Below are 16,825 nucleotides of genomic sequence, written 5' to 3' on the forward strand. Positions count from 1 at the left end.
CAGAGTGCTGTTGAATAGCAGGATGTTTCTCAGTGCCCCACCTGCGGTGCCAAGCAACACCCCACTAAACATGCTTTTCAGGAGACTTTAGCACTATTGCTTCACAGTGCCAGGGTCCCAGGTTCGATTCCCGGCTTGGGTCTCGATCTATGCGGAGTCTGCACGTTCTCCCCGCGTCTGCGTGGTTTTAAATTCTATGATTGTAACTTAATTGCAGTGTTAATGTAAGCCTACTTGTGACAATAAAGATTATTATATTATAACTCCAGTCCGCTGAATCGCATGCTAGAAATCTCCCTATGTCCTTCTTAAATATATATTTTTTGGAAATGATTTCTAGTAAAAAATTTTAACATTTTATACAGAAATTACAAAAGATATGAACAAAGACTTTTTACAAAGTACCAACCTCTACCCCACTCTCCCTAACCCCACTCCCAACCAACAAAACTAACCCCCCAAAAGGTGAATAACCTCCCCCCCCCCCCACCCACCCACTTCCGACACCCTTCATCCCAACAGCTAACAGTGCCCAATTCTCTAAAGTACAATATAAATGGCTACCATCTTCGATAGAACCCCTCATGTGTATTTGCCCTTCTCGAGGTGCAAAAACGCCATCAAATCACCTAGCCACACTGAAGCTCTCGGTGGAGAATCCAACCTGCAGCCAAATAGGATCCGCCTCCGTGCCACCAACGAAGCGAAGGCCAAGACATCCGCCCCTGCCCCGTTCCAGAACATCAGAGACCCCCAAAATCGCCGCCACTGGCCAGGATTCCAAACCCACATTCAGGATCACCAACATGGTGTAAAAAAAGGATCTCCAGAACCCCACCAGTTTGGGACACGACCAGAACATGTGTGTGTGCTGCGTGGGCCCCCTCAAACAGCTCTCGCAGCTCACCTCCACCCTTTCGAAAAAGCGGCTCATCCTCACTTTAGTGAGGCGCACTTGAAATACCACTTTCAACTGAATAAGGCTCAGTCTTGCTTGTTCACCCTCCTCAATGCCTCACTCCACACCCCTTCCTCCAGTATCGGCCCCAACTCCTCAACCCATTTCGCCTTCACCCCCTCCACCAAATTCAACTCCTCTCCCGCTATTCGCTGGTACATATCGGACATACTGCCCTCCTCTGATCCTGAGCAGGATAGAACCTACCAACAAGGTAGATGGTTGTATCACCGGGAGATCCGGAAAAAACTCCTTAACCCAGCTCCGCACATGGAGAACCTAAACACGTCCACGTTCACTAGCCCAAATTTCTCCTTTAACTCCTGCAAGCTGGCTAACCGCCCCTCCAGAAAAAGATCCCCCACCTTCTCCAATGCTCTCTCCTACCGTGCACCTTCTTAAATATTTTTAATGACTTTATCCCCACAGCCTTCTATCCCCATGGCCTTCTGTGATAGAGAATTCCACTGATTCACCACTCTGAGTGAAAAGGTTCCTCCTCATCTCTGTCCTAAATGGCCTACCCGGTGTCCTGAGACAGTGACTCCTTGTTCTAGACCTCCAGCCAGAGAAAGTATCATCCCTACATCCAGTCTATCCAGCCCTACCAGAATTTTATATGTTTCAATGAGATGCCCTCTCATTGTTTTAAACTGCAGTAAATTGCAGCTGATTCTGATGACCGACAGCAACACTTCACAAGTGAGAGCTGGAAGAGTGCCAGCTGGTTTTGCGCTATTTCCTTCTCTTTTGTCCCATGTGTCCTGCACAACAGAAAGCAGGATGTTGGGCGGGACTCTCAGCCTCCGGGCCACGTGTTCCACAGCGGTGTGAGGCGGCACGCCATTTGCTGGCGGTGGGATTCTCTGTATCCTCCACTGTCACTGGGAATTCCAATTGAAGTCACTCCACGCCGCTGGGAAACCCACTGGCGGGGATGCACTGCGACGGGACCAGAGGAATTCCACCTCCAGCGAACGGCCAGAAATTCCTGTGACACTGATGCCAGTTCCTTGGAGCCCAACCACTGGAAGTTGAGTTTCCAGACCACCTGGTCTCAACCCAACTGAGTGTGATCCTTGAGGTCTCCTGGCAACACACTTTGACCGCTATTGTCAAAAGCAATGCATCCATTACTCTGGAACCTGCACTCTACACAAGTGTCCCATTTCCATTTTTAGAATTGCAGATATATTAGGAAGTGCAGCTTTCCTTTAACCGGACAGCCTGTCTTTAAGAAGAGTATTCTGACTGCACAGGTGTACTCTGCACAATGCTTTTTGGCCTCCTACTGAGTTCAGAGGCAGCCAGCAGGCTGAAAAGTCAGCCAACAGCCCACGGCAGCAGCCAACATCCCAGAGCAGCAGGCAACAGCACAACAAGGCAGCCAGCTGTGTGAAGAGCCAGTCTGCAAAGCAAACTGGCAGCCGGCAGCGTGAAGAGACAGCCGGCAGAGTGAGGAGACAGCCGGCAGCGTGAAGAGACAGCCGGCAGCGTGAAGAGACAGCCGGCAGCGTGAAGAGGCGTCTGGGTGAAGTGTGAAGCAGGTCAGAATCATTGTGAAGCAGACCAGGAGGAGTGAGAAACAGATCAGGATCATTGTGAATAGGAATGAGAAATAGGTCAGCATCACTGTGAAGCAGACCGGGAGGAGTGTGCAGCAGATTAGGATCATTATGAAGCAGACAAGCAGGTGTGTGCACCAGGTCAGGATCACTGTTTAGCAGACCACGAGGAGTTCCGAGCAGGTTAGGATCACTGTGAAACAGACCGGAGGAATGTGTAGCTGATCAGGATCACTGTGCAGCAGATTGCGAGGAGTGTGTTAAAGGTCAGGTTCATTGTGAAGCAGACTAGGAGGTGTGTGAAGCAGGTCAGGATCATTGTGAAGCAGTCCGAGAGTAGTGTGCGGCATATCAGACACACTGTGTAGCAGACCGGGAGGAGTGGGAAGCAGGTCAGAATAATTGTAAAGAGACTGGGAGGAGTGTGCAGCAGGTCAAAATCACTGCAAGAAGACCGGAAGGAGTGTGCAGCGGGTCAGGATCCCTGTAAAGAGACTGGGAGGAGTGTGCAGCAGGTCAGGATTCCTATGAAGCAGACCGGGAGGAGTGTGTAGCAGGTTAGGATCACAGTGAAGCAGACCAGGATGAGTGTGAAGCAGCTCAGGATCATTGTAAAGCTCTGAGGTTGTGGAGCCCTCCAATACAGCCCGCAAAGTGTGTACTGCATCATTGTGGTGTTCTGGGCAGCACGGTGGCGCGGTGATTAGCACTGCTGCCTCACGCCGCCGAGGACCTGGGTTCGATCCCGGCCCCCAGTCACTGTGGGTGTTACCCCTATAAACCCAAAGGTGTAGGGTAGGTGGATTGGCCACGCAAATTTCTTTTTAAAATTTAGAGTAGCCAATTCATTTCTGCCAATTAAGAGGCAATTTAACGTGGCCAATCCACCTAGCCTACAGGTCTTTTGGGTTGTGGGGTGAGACCCGCACAGACACGGGGAGAATGTGCAAACTCCACATGGACAGTGATCTGGGGCCGGTATTGAACCCGGGTCCTCGGTCCCGTGAGGTAGCGTGAGCACGCTGCATTGCCCCTTGATTAGAATTTTTTTAATAAAAATGATTGTGGTGTGCTGCACTCTACACAACCATTGGAGCAGGGTGAACAACTGTATCAGGAGGAAGGAGATAGAATCATAGAATTCCTACAGTGCAGAAGGAGGCCATTCAGCCCATCGAGTCTGCACCGACTCTCTGAAACAGCACCCTACCTAGGCCCTATCCCTGTAACCCCATCCGGGGGCAATTTAGCATATCCACCTAAATTGAGCATCTTTGGACTGTGGGAGGGAACCTGTGCAGACACGGGGAGAATGTGCAAACTCCACACAGCCACCCAAGGTCGGAATCGACCCCGGGTCTCTGGCACTGTGAGGCAGCAGTGCTAACCACTATGCCACCGTGCCACCCTATATCGAGAAGGAGGAGTGCCACATCTCTTTGGATGAGGTCGAGGAGGGCAGTGAAGGGCATCACGCAGGAGGCAGGGGAAGAACCTTGGGCGATGGCCAGTGCCTGCATGGGGCGCAGGGCTAGTTACCCCGTCATAGCCTCTTGTTTTGAGGAAAACCAGGACTAGGATGTCAAGACCTCTCTCACTATGGGGTCTTATATCTTCAAATTACTGTGGTGCCTGCAGAAGGTCATCAACATGATCGCTCCATTCATGGGCAAGGCGCAAAGCGATTGCCCGGGTGCTGCAGGAGAATGATGATGATGCGTGAGGACAGATCAATGCTCCTCTTATCCTCCGTTAAATGTCTGACTCCTGCTTGACATGAGATGAAGAGCATGACCTGCGACTGAACGGGGTGATCTCAGGGCCCACATAGTCTGAATAATACATCTCAGCCTTCTCTGAGTTCAGGAGTCCCGGTGTGTTTCTCCACTTACTGGTGAAGTGGACAGACTTGCACACATTTTCAGCCACTGGCACCCTCATAACTAGAGAAAGCTGGCAGACATGAGAAGCCTGAGCATTGCTAGGGTGGCGGGACCTTCGATGGATGGGGGTTATGGGCCGGGGGTGGGGGTGGGGCAGGGGCATTACTGCATTGTCGGAGTGGGAGATGTGAGGGACATAGGGCTGCCATTATCACACTCCACAGGGAGGAAACGCATTGTTTGCACAGGGGTTTGCAGAACATAATGCCATGACATGACAGCGTGTAGGCTCTTTTTAAGGGAGCAAAGTGAATTTTAAGGCTAGTTATTACAATGGTGACTTATCTCTACTAATGCCTAAGTTCACCCTTGCCGACTAGGTACCCATCATTAATTAGTCTTCGAACTTCCGGTTGCGGCTATGCCTAGGTAGGTCGCACGTTCGGCAGCTCCCACCGGGAACGGACATTTGGGCTCTCTAGAGGGCAATTGTTCGGCGGCTTCCAGTGTGGGAAGGTGACAGCAGGGTCCCCCCGACATTATATAGATTGGACCAGGAGTGGAGCGGTGAAAAAAGTGATCTTGGAGCAGCGAAAAGTGAGAGGGAGAAAAAACAAGATGGCGGCGGGTGGAGACCAAGCGGCATGGGCGCAGTGGTCACAGGAGCAGCAGGGGTTTCTTAGACGCTGCTTTGAGGAGCTGAAAACCGAAATGCTGGCGCCAGTGAAGGCGGCGATTGAGAAGCTAGTGGAGACTCAGAAGGCCCAAGGGGTGGCGATCCGGGAGGTGTGGCAAAAAGCCTCGGAGAACGAGGACGAGATCTTGGGCCTGGCGGTGAAGGTGGAGGCGCACGAGGCGCTGCACAAGAGGTGGGCGGAAAGATTTGAGGACCTGGAGAATAGGTCGAGGAGGAAGAATCTTCGGATTCTGGGTCTCCCCGAAGGAGTGGAGGGGCCCGATGCTAGGGCATATCTGAGCACGATGCTCAATTCGCTGATGGGCGCGGGAGCCTTCCCGAGGCCTCTGGAGCTAGATGGGGCTCACCGGGTCCTAGCAAGGAGACCCAAGGCCCACGAGCCACCAAGGGCTGTAGTGGTGAGGTTTCACTGCTTTATGGACAGAGAATGTGTCCTGAGATGGGCCAAGAAAGAACGGAGCAGCAGGTGGGAGAACACGGAGATCCGAATCTACCAGGACTGGAGTGCAGAGGTGGCTAAGAAGAGAGCTGGTTTCAATCGGGCTAAGGCAGTGCTCCATCGAAAGGGGATGAAGTTTGGTATGCTGCAGCCAGCGCGATTGTGGGTCACGTTCCAGGATCGGCACCACTATTTTGAAAGGCCTGATGAGGCACGGAGCTTTATACGGACTGAAAAGTTGGACTCAAATTGAGGGTTTGTTGTGGGGGGGTGTTTACTGTGTATATGGTGTTTATTACGTTTAGGGAATGTTCCTCTGGTTTGGGTGCTGGATGGGTGAAGGGATTGGATGGGGAGACTGTGGGAGAGTGTGGGCGTCAGTGTTGGAGGAGCAGACCCCCACGAGGGAAGAGGGGAGTGGAGGTCCGGGGATGGGGAATTGGGGTAAGGCCGCAAAAGGAGCTGCGCCAGAGGGGCCGGGGCCAGCTCAGGAAAGCGTGGGCTTTTTCCTGCGCTAGGGGAGGACGGGGGTGGGGGCCGGGTGGGGATGGGCGGTGCTGGAGAGGAGCGCACACTGATTGCTAGGGAGGGGGCGGGGGGATTCTCACACTGGAGGGGGGTCGATGGAATGGCGGGAGAGGCCGGGGTCAGCAGGAGTCAGCTGACTTACGGGAGTGTTATGGGGGGGGAGCAAAAGGGCTAGCGGGGGGGAGGGGAGAGAGGGGGGCATATAGGGTTGCTGCTGCATTGGCCAAAGGGGAGCTGGAAGTAGGAGAGGTGGTCAGGGTGGGGGTCCGCCGTCTGGGGGACTGGAGGGTGCGGGAGGCGCGGCCACGTGGCTGGCCTAGAAAAGGAGATGGCGAGTTGGCGGGGGGGGGTGAGCAGCAGCCCCCCAATCCGACTGATAACTTGGAATGTGAGGGGCCTGAACGGGCCGGTGAAGAGGGCCCGGGATGTTCGCGCATTTAAAGGGACTGAAGGCAGACGTGGTTATGCTCCAAGAGACACATCTGAAGGTGACAGATCAGGTTAGGCTGAGAAAGGGATGGGTAGGACAGGTATTCCATTCGGGGCTGGATGCGAAGAACAGAGGGGTTGCAATACTGGTGGGGAAGCGGGTGCTGTTTGAGGCAATGAATAGTGTAGTGCATAATGGAGGTCGATATGTGATGGTGAGCAGTAGGTTGCAGGGGGTGCGGGTGTTACTGGTAAACGTATATGCCCCGAACTGGGATGATGCCGGATTTATGAAACGCATGCTGGGTCGGATTCCGGATCTGGATGTAGGAAGCTTGATAATGGGGGGGGATTTCAACATGGTGCTTAACCCAGCACTGGATCGCTCTAGGTCCAGGACGGGCAAGAGGCATGCTGCGGCCAAGGTGCTCAGGGGGTTTATGGGCCAGATGGGGGGAATGGATCCATGGAGGTTTGTCAGGCCCCAGGCCAGGGAATTTTCATTCTTTTCCCACGTCCATAGAGCCTACTCCCGGATAGATTTTTTTATTTTGAGTAGGGCGCTAATCCCAAAAGTGGAGGGAACGGAGTATTCGGCCATAGCCATCTCAGACCACGCCCTGCACTGGGTGGAGCTGGAGTTAGGAGAGGAGAGGGACCAGCGCCCGCTGTGGCGTCTAGATGTGGGATTATTGGCGGATGAGGAGGTGTGCGGGCGGGTGCGGGGGTGCATGAAAGATATTTGGAGGCCAATGACAACGGGGAGCTGCAGGTGGGGGTAGTTTGGGAGGCGCTGAAGGCGGTGGTCAGGGTAGAGTTCATCTCCGTCAGGGCCCACAGGGAGAAGAGAGAGAGCAGGGAGAGGGAGAGGTTGGTGGGGGCGATCTTAAGGGTGGACAGGAGATATGTAGAGGCCCCTGAGGAGGGACTACTCAGGGACCGGCGGAACCTCCAGGCGGAGTTCGACCTGTTGACCACAGGGAAAGCAAAGGCACAGTGGAGGAAAGCGCAGGGGGCGACGTACGAGTATGGGGAGAAGGCGAGTCGGATGCTGGCACACCAGCTTCGTAAGAGGGAGGCAGCGAGGGAGATTGGTGGAGTTAAGGATAGCGGGGGGAATACGGTGCGGAGTGCGGTGAGAATAAACGAGGTATTTAGGGACTTCTATGGGGATCTGTACAGATCTGGGCCTCGAGTGGGGGAAGAGGGGATGTGACGATTTTTGGATCAGCTGAGGTTCCCGAGGGTGGAGGAGCAGGAGGTGGCTGGTTTAGGGGCGGCAATTGGGCTGGAGGAGTTGGTTAAAGGATTGGGGAGCATGCAGGCGGGGAAGGCCCCGGGGCCAGATGGGTTCCCGGTCGAGTTTTACAGGAAATACGTGGACCTGCTAGGCCTGTTGCTAGTGAGGACTTTCAATAAGGCAAGGGAGGGGGGGACCTTGCCCCCGACAATGTCCGGGGCGCTGATCTCTCTGATCCTGAAGCGGGACAAGGACCCACTGTAGTGTGGGTCGTATAGACCGATCTCGCTCCTCAATGTGGATGCTAAGTTGCTGGCAAAAGTGATTGTCCTCCTTGGTGTGCGGGGCTGGAGGTGTGTCTCTCACAGGAAGGATAGTGTCAGATGGGCTGGACACACCAGGGTCTCCTCGGTGGAAGGCCCTTAGTTGTGCTCCTGCCGATCCTCTTCCCTACAGGTACCCGTGGGCCCCTATGCTCCTCTATGGGGTAATCAGGCAGCTGGGGTGAGATCCAGACGCCCCGCCATCCTCTGGTGCCAGCTCTCATGGATTACCACATGTGCCTGCACCATGGAGCTCATGCCCTCAGTCATGAAGCTCATGGCATGAACCATGGAGTGGACACCCCCCGCCATGAAGTGCACCTCTTGCACCGAGGTTTCCACTACTGATGCCACCTTTGCAGTGTTGGCATTGTTGCATTGGAGTGACAGCGCCATCTCCTCAGACAGGAGGTGATGGGACTCCTCCAGTCAGACATCCAGTCCAAGGAGGGATGCTGTCATCCCTTCCTGATGCTCGTGACTCTGTCTTTGCAGTTCCAGCAGCTCTGGGATGACCATACCCAGGCGCATGTCATCGGCCTGGGTCTCAGCAAAGATCTGGGCTCCGAAATCCCTCCCACTGTCAAATATCTGGGACATCCCTGCCTCCTTCTGCTGTAGATCATTAGGTGTGAGGTGCTTTCCAGTGGGTGACCCAGAAGCCTGCCTACTATTTATTCCCACCGAGGTGCAAGTATCTGCACTGGTAGGGAGTGCGGTGACAGCTGTGACACCTCTTCAATGCTGGTCTCAAAGATGTCTCCCTCAGAGCTGCTCAGGTCTCTGGTGTCCAGGGACCCAGGTTCAATTCTGACCTTCGGTGACTGTGCGGAGTTTCCACTTTCTTCCAGTGTCTGCGTGGGTTCCTTCCGGGCGCACAGTTGTGCAGGTTAAGTTGATTGGTCATTGTAAATTGTCCCTTATGGGATTGCAGAGGGGTGGGCCTAGGTAATGTGCTCTGTCAGAGGGTCAGGGCAGACTCAGTGGGCCAAATGGTCTCCTTTTGCACTGTAAGGATTCTATGAAGATCACCTTGGAGATGTGTGGGGTATGTTAAGGGCTGCTGCGAGACATGAGAGAAGGCGGACGTACCCTGGCTCCATGAAGAAGGTCATTCATCTTCTTATGACATTGCAGCCAATCCTCTTTAGGAGTGAATTGGCCCTCACAATCGCGGTCTCAACCTCACAGGCGGAGTTATTGACTTTGCTGGCGGGATGTCTGCCCGATTGAGGGTAGAGGGCCTCCTGGCTCTGCTGGACCCCATTCAAAAGCTTGCTGAGGACTCCCGCGGTGAAGCATGGTGCAGTCTTTCTGGCTTCCATCCCTTGTTTGGACTTGGAACAAGTGCTTGGCAGTGCTGGGGAGACGTTTAAATGGTGCGCCCCACTGATTAAAGCGATTAGGTTATGGCGGGGTAAGTGAACCAGAGGCAGGCCCTCTCACGGGCACAGCATGAAACCCATCGAGTCTGCACCAACCCTCCGAGACAGCATTCTACCCAGATCCACTCCCCCGTCTCATCCCTGTAACCCTGCACATTGATCATGGCCAATCCACCTAACCTGCACATCTTTGGATTTGGGAGGAAACCGGAGCACTCAGAGGAAACTCATGCAGACACTGGGAAAACAAACAAACTCCCCACAGACAGTCAACCAAGGCCAGAATCGAACCCAGGTCAAGGCACTGAAGCAGCAGTGCAAACAACTGTGCCATCATGCTGTCCATTCTCTGAATGGGATTCTCTCCAGTTTTCTCGCCTTTGTAAAAATATCAGCAAAGTCTGCCCTGCATTTCAATCCTAATAACTGGCCAAACATATCTGATCCATTGGAATTCAGACATTTTGCCCATACAGAATTAATTAAATTAGGGAAATTATCCCTGTTCTGTGAACAAGCTGTAATATTAATTACCCATATTGAGGTGTGAATTTATCAACAATGTATATTTTATCCTTAGAGCTCTGATCTTACCATGGATTTCTTATAATATGTAATCTTCTGGTATTGTTGAGCAGCTGTGCATGTTGCTTAGTAAAAAATATGTTCAGATTTATTTAATTGTGGCAGAGTTCCAAAACTTGGATATTTACCTAACGATCCTGAGTGTATCTGTATTTATACAGCATTTCTGATTTCTCACGGTATGTAGCGCAGGCTGGGACAATCAATCATTTTCTTTTTCCTTTGTTAAGGGTTAGCGTTGTCATGATATGCAGACATGCAGAGAATGATATACAGACAGGCAGCTAATGAACACAGAGAACAGAACATGACCAATGAGCAGGCAGGACACTCAGGGGTGATATCTCACTATAAAGGCACGAGGCACTCACACTCCGCCTCTTTCCACTGATGAACATCTACAGAGTGAGTCAGGGTGTATGTACAGTATCACACCTCCAGCACGTGGCGAAGAGCTAGTCTGGTTCAGTCAGAGTAACCACACTTAGGTTAGCAGAGAGTCAAACTCATAGAGAATTGTGCTAACTGTGCTACTGGTTCAATAAATCAGATTGAACTAACTTCAAGGTCTGGAGTATCTTTTGGTTAAAGCTGCATCCAGTTGCAGCCTGTGTTATCCCAGAGTACATAACACGACAAGGGTATATGTTTGAGTGATGAGGTATTTGTTTATCCGGACTCAAATATTAATGAGCGAAAAGTAACAAAGAATATACTTAGCGCCATGTGATTAAATGTAACTCAGCTTAGTTGCTCTCTTGAACTAGATACAGTGAACTGGGAGAAAAATATCTTTCATATTTTTTTTAATAATTCAAAACAATGCTACCTTTGCAAATAAAAACAGAAAATGCTGGAAATACTCAACAGGTCGGGCAGCCTTTCTGGAGAAGAATAAACTGAGATAATAATGGTGGGGCTGAGGGTGTGGTGGCTGAGAAAATAGGGGGAGCGGTGTTGACGCCGCTCCCCAGTTGCATTTCTATCACTAAGGACGTTTCCTGGGTCAGGTAGAAATGCAGATTGGCTGCCTGCATGAGGGTAGAAATTTACTGAATAAAGGTCCAAACTTTGAGAGATTTTCCACCCTCGCCGCCATTTTGTTTACGGTGGAGCACCCATGATGCTTTCTGCGGTGGGCAGAACCGAATAATTTACCCCATTGTTATGTGTCAGAAATGCTATTAATTAAGCAAGACTTGGATACACCTTGTAGATACTAGCCGAAGGTCAAGAGTTCCCAGAGTTTTAGGTAGTGGAGCTTCCTGCAGCCCCGCGTTAAGGTCAACAGGGTGTCCTTGACTACGAGTTCTCAAATCCTGAGCATAGGAAAAGCCAATTAGAAAGCTGGTTGTGTGACCAAATTCTATGTCTGGAATTTTATGCACGCTATCTGGGAGCAGGCTGGCAGTTTGTTGGGAGGGGAGCATAAAATCAGGTGCAATGTTGGGAGGGTGTAGTGGGTGGTGGGGGCACCATGCCCATTGCCTGCCTGCCTCTGCTGTTACTTTACCAGCTGTGAGGTAGGTGGTAGCCAGCAGGTCCACCCTTGAGCCAATTGTGGCCCTTAGTGATCAATTAATAGACACTCAATAGCCTCCTCCCACCGCCGCTGGTATTTTCCCAGTGATCAACGTTGCCGACATCAATGGCGAGGCTGCCAGGTATACCTTGGTGGGCTGGTAGGGTGGGAGGTTGCCTTCGATTCAGGCAACCAGTGTTCCACAGGGGCTGGTTTAGCACACTGGGCTAAATCGCTGGCTTTTAAAGCAGACCAAGGCAGGCCAGCAGCACGGTTCAATTCTCGTACCAGCCTCCCCGAACAGGCGCCGGAATGTGGCGACTAGGGGCTTTTCACAGTAACTTCATTTGAAGTCTACTTGTGACAATAAGAGATTTTCATTTTTTTACATTTCACAGTGAGCCTCCCCCAGCAAAAAGGGCCGCTCCCGCTTGTACGTACCTGCTCTGGCTTCCTGAACTCTGCATTCCCTCCCTCCCTTGCCAAGGTGCCCCACTTATGTCCCAGTCTGGCCTCAATAATGGCTTCTCATTTGAGATTGACTGCAGTCTCAGCAGTGACTACCACTCCCAATGTTGCTGCTAGGATTGGAGAGCTGCCAACCATCTGATAAATCCATCTAACCAATCCAGTCATAACCTTCTCATCTCATTGGAGATATCCACATGTTACAAATGGTTTTGCTTAAATGAACTCTGTTTGTAGATTAGATTCATTCACCAAAAGACATATTGCATAATTTAGGAACATAGGAACAGGAGTGGGTCATTCAGTCCTCGAGCCTGCTCTGCCATTCAATTAGATCCTGACTGATCTGTGGTCGAACTCCATATACCTGCCTTTGGCCCATATCCCTGAATACCTTTGCTTAACAAAAATGTATCTACCCGAGATTTAAAATTAACTAGTCTCAGCATCAATTACCGTTTGTGGAAGATAGTTCCGAACCTCTACCACAATTTGTGTGTAGAAGTGCTTCCTGACTTCTCTCCTGAATGGTCTGGCCCTAATTTGTAGACTATGCCCCCAGTTCTAGAATCTCCAACTATTGGAAATCTACCCTGTCTTTTCCTGTTAATATCTTGAAGACTTCGACCTGATCACCCCTTAACCTTCTAAATTCTAGAGAAAACAGGCCTAATATATGTATTGTCGCCTCATAATTTAACCCCTGAAGTCCAGGAATCATTCTTGTAAACCTACGTTGCACTCCCTCCAAGGCCAAAATATCCTTCCTACGGTGTGGTGCCCAGATCTGCTCACAGTACTCCCAAGTGGGGTCTAACCAGGGTTATATACAGCTACAACATAACATCTGCTTTTTATTAGAGTTTTGAGGTTGCAAGTTTTTTGCGTTGAAGGATATTTAGTTGCGAGTTTTATGAGACATATTTACTCTGCATATGAATACAAAATAAGATTTTCCTACTTTTAATAAACAATAGCTTTTGGAAAGGAGTACATTGGAACCTCAGTACAGCATGTGAGACAAAAATCCACCTCATAGTTTCAGGATCAGGTTTTGGGCCTGTTCCATCTGCAAAGTTCCTGTGCAGTTTCCAATGGTATGAAGAGTCGAGGAGCAAGTCTTCCAACAATCTTGGCTGAGGATATCTGTTGTGCGAAGACTTAAGAAAAGGGAAGGCCTTAATGTACCTTAAAAGGTATACTAGATGAACATCATATGGGCAGCACGGTAGCACAGTAGTTAGCATTGCTTCACAGCAACAGGGACCCAGGTTTGATTCCTGGCTTGGGTCACTGTCTGTGTGGAATCTGTACGTTCTCCCCGTGTGTGTGTTTCCTCCCAGAAGTCCCAAAACACATGCTGTTAGGTGAATTGGACATTCTGAATTCTCCCTCTGTGTACCCGAACAGGCGCCGTAGTGTGGTGACTTGGGGATTTTCACAGTAACTTTATTTCAGTGTTAAATGTAAGCCTATTTGTGATACTAATAAAGATTATTATGATTATAAATAACAAAGTATGTTCAAATTTATCTGAATTCAAGATTAACCAATTTTCACACTTCTGTTTATATTTTAGATTTCCCGCATTCATGGCATTTTTTAGTTCTCAATATTATTCCATCCACATGGTCAGTTTGGATCAAAACGGGTTTGAGTGGATATAACATATTTTACCCAGATTGTGTGATGAAATCCTGTCAGGTAACAGTGGTGTAATATTTAACTTTGCTTTTTGAAATAGACAGCGGATGCAGCAATCAGCAATGTATGAACTATGTCAAGGGATGCAAAGTATCAGCATAGAATTTGTACGCCTCCAGTTGACCTATGAGGAGTTCCTGTGCATGAAAGCTATTCTCCTGCTTGGTACCAGTAAGTATCACATCCACAGTTACACTAAAGATGGTGATAATAACTTTTCAGAATTAACGTTTTCTCGAGTTTTATGCCATAGGTTCATGTTATTGTTTCAGTAACTGACTTCATGCAACAACATCCTCAAATGTTTGTACCTAACGTGCCTTAGAGATGAATCCTTAATAAGGATCACATACAATGTGAAGAACTGAGTTATTTTGGTCGCTTGATTTGTTGCAATTAGCCTTTCTATTTACACAATGACAAGAGTATAATCCACAGTATCTAGACAGAGTGAGAATCAAAGAGAAGGGCTGAGAAGCAAGGATATGAGCTGAAATAAAATCACTGAGAGGGACAGAGAAACCACACAAAGTAATCGACAAGAGCAAAAGAGAAAAGGGAGAAAAGGTGCAAATTATAAACAAATGTAAATGAGTGCTTCTGACTGGATTTCCACTCAGCCTAGCTCAGTGGCATAAGCACAACACTATCATCCTGAAAGACTTTCTTACTTCTCAGCTGAAGTCATAAACAAAAGAAAGCTGAAGGCTGTTTGCTACCTACCCCTCAAGTACAGTCCTGTTAAGATAACTGTGCAAAAAGTTGAAATTGGTAACTGAACCCTTTTTAAAACAATTGAGAGCTGCAGTAAAGGTGGATCATGATTTAGTACTTTGTGAAGTGGGTCAATGGGGAACTGAAGAGGGTTCAAACTGCAAGCATTTACAACTGCACAGCAATGTTTCTAAATCATTTTTAATTGGTGTAAGTAGATTGTCAGTCATGATAAAAATATGCTGCACATATCAAAACATGTCGTGGGGACAGAGTTAAATCCTCAAAACTGGAATATAAAAGTTTTATGCAGCTGCAGGACTGTGGTGAGGCCACAGGTGGAATGTTGCACCGGCGGGAAAACCAACGTGCAGCACTCCAGTTGCACACTCAAATTTTCTCTCTTGATTCCCTGGCACTCTGTGCACAGAAAATCAGGGGGCTTGGGGCTTGATTCAGCAGACTTGAGTTAAAGTCCACTGAACGGTGCGTGTGGCAGGGTGTTCATGCCGAGAAACATCTCGCTAGTCAACGGCACTTTTCTGTTTTTATTGGCCTTTGGGAGATTTTCTCCACCGAGGCCACAGCTAGAGGGATTTCCAGATAGCGAGCTTCAGCTTGCCAGCAGGAAAGGTTCCTCACAGACCGGGGCCATTTTGACCGGCTGCCCCGATCATTTCTTTCCTCCTTTCAAGCCCTCCCTTCCGTTTTCAACTCTCCCCTCACCCCCAACCCTGGGGAGGCCCCAGGGAAACCTCCTCACTCCCGCTCTAACTGGTAAGGCCACCCATCCCAGGCCCGATGCCTGGCAGTGCCAACTTGGCACCCAGGCACTCTGGCACTGCGAGCCTGGCCAGGGCACTGTAAATGTGCAAGACTAGTCTCTCTCACCCCAGGGGCTATACTTACTTTTGTTACCTGCGGGTTCCCCTTGACTGATTCCCATTTTTCAATACCTGGTGTATACTTACCTTGGGGGAACATATGGCAGGGAAGCCCTTTAATTTTATTTAAATTTATTTGAATGAGCTCCCCACCCTTCCTGGGTGGGAACTTCATTACGTCACCGGCGATGAATGGGGAAATTCAGAAAGCAAGATCTTGCCGATGAGAATCTCATTTTCTGACTCATGAGATTTTGGGCTCGGCTCGCTGTTTACACTCACAGCTAAAGCGAACTAGAAATAGCCCCCCACATCCGGAATATGGTGTACAGTTTTGGTCTCCTATTTTGAAAAAGGGTAGAATTACATTCAAAGCAGTTTGGAGAAGGTTCACACGTCTGATTCCTGGAATGAAGGGCTTATCTTATGAAATTAGGCTGAACAGGTTGGGCCTATTGGAGTTTAGAAGAATGAGAGGTGATCTTATTGAAACATTTAAGATCCTGAGAGGATAGCATGGATACCGCGGTGGAGGAGGCTTCCTCTTTTGGGGAGATGAGAACTACTGGACATCATTTTAAGAATAAGAAATCTTACTTCTAAGATCGAGATGAGGATCATTTTTAAAAATAACTTAATTAGTTTGGAATTCTCTTCCCCAGATTTTATTCAAGGTCGATTTGGACAGGTTTTTGAAACCAGGTTAAAGTCCAACAGGTTTGTTTCAAACACTAGCTTTCGGAGCACGGCTCCTTCCTCAGGTGAAGGAGCTGTGCTCCGAAAGCTAGTGTTTGAAACAAACCTGTTGGACTTTAACCTGGTGTTGTAAGACTTCTTACTGTGCTCACCCCAGTCCACTGCCGGCATCTCCACATCAGGGGCGACAGTCGGAGAATCGCCGGGGGCTGGCGTGAATCCTGCCCCTGCCGGTTGCCAAAGTCTCCGGCACCGGATATTCGGCGGGGGCGGGAATCGCGCCGCGCCGGTTGGCTGACCCCCCCCCGCTCGATTCTCCGGCCCGGATGGGCCGAAGTCCCGCATATAAATTGCCTGTCCCGCCGGCGTAAATTAAATCACCTACCTTACCGGCGGGACAAGGCGGCGTGGGCGGGCTCCGGGGTCCTGGGGGGGGCGCGGGGCGATCTGGCCCCGGGGGGTGCCCCCACGGTGGCCTGGCCCGCGATCGGGGCCCACCGATCCGCGGGCTGGCCTGTGCCATGGGGGCACTCTTTCCCTTCCGCCTCCGCCACGGTCTCCACCATGGCGGAGGCGGAAGAGACTCCCTCCACTGCGCATGCATGGGAAACTGTCAGCGGCCGCTAATGCTCCCGCGCATGCGCTGCCCCGAGATGTCATTTCCGCGCCAGCTGGCGGGGCAACAAAGGCCGTTTCCGCCAGCTGGCGGGGAGGAAATTCCTCCGGTGTCGGCCTAGCCCCTCAATGTTGGGGCTCGGCTCCCAAAGATGCGGAGCATTCCGCACCTTTGGAGCGGCGCGATGCC

The 16,825-nt window shown here is 50.4% G+C and overlaps 1 protein-coding gene across 3 annotated transcripts in view; it reads left to right on the plus strand.

Moving 5' to 3' along the window:
• nr3c2 (nuclear receptor subfamily 3, group C, member 2) overlaps nt 1–16,825 on the plus strand; it is a 513,177-nt gene that overhangs the window by 470,110 nt on the left and 26,242 nt on the right. For all 3 annotated transcript variants that reach the window (XM_072496087.1, XM_072496088.1, XM_072496086.1), the window contains exon 7: nt 13,767–13,897. In XM_072496087.1, the coding sequence (XP_072352188.1) occupies nt 13,767–13,897 (131 nt within the window). The remainder of the gene's footprint in view (nt 1–13,766; nt 13,898–16,825) is intronic.

Source organism: Scyliorhinus torazame, chromosome 3, assembly GCF_047496885.1.
Source record: "Scyliorhinus torazame isolate Kashiwa2021f chromosome 3, sScyTor2.1, whole genome shotgun sequence".
Classification (NCBI taxonomy): Eukaryota; Metazoa; Chordata; class Chondrichthyes; order Carcharhiniformes; family Scyliorhinidae; genus Scyliorhinus; species Scyliorhinus torazame.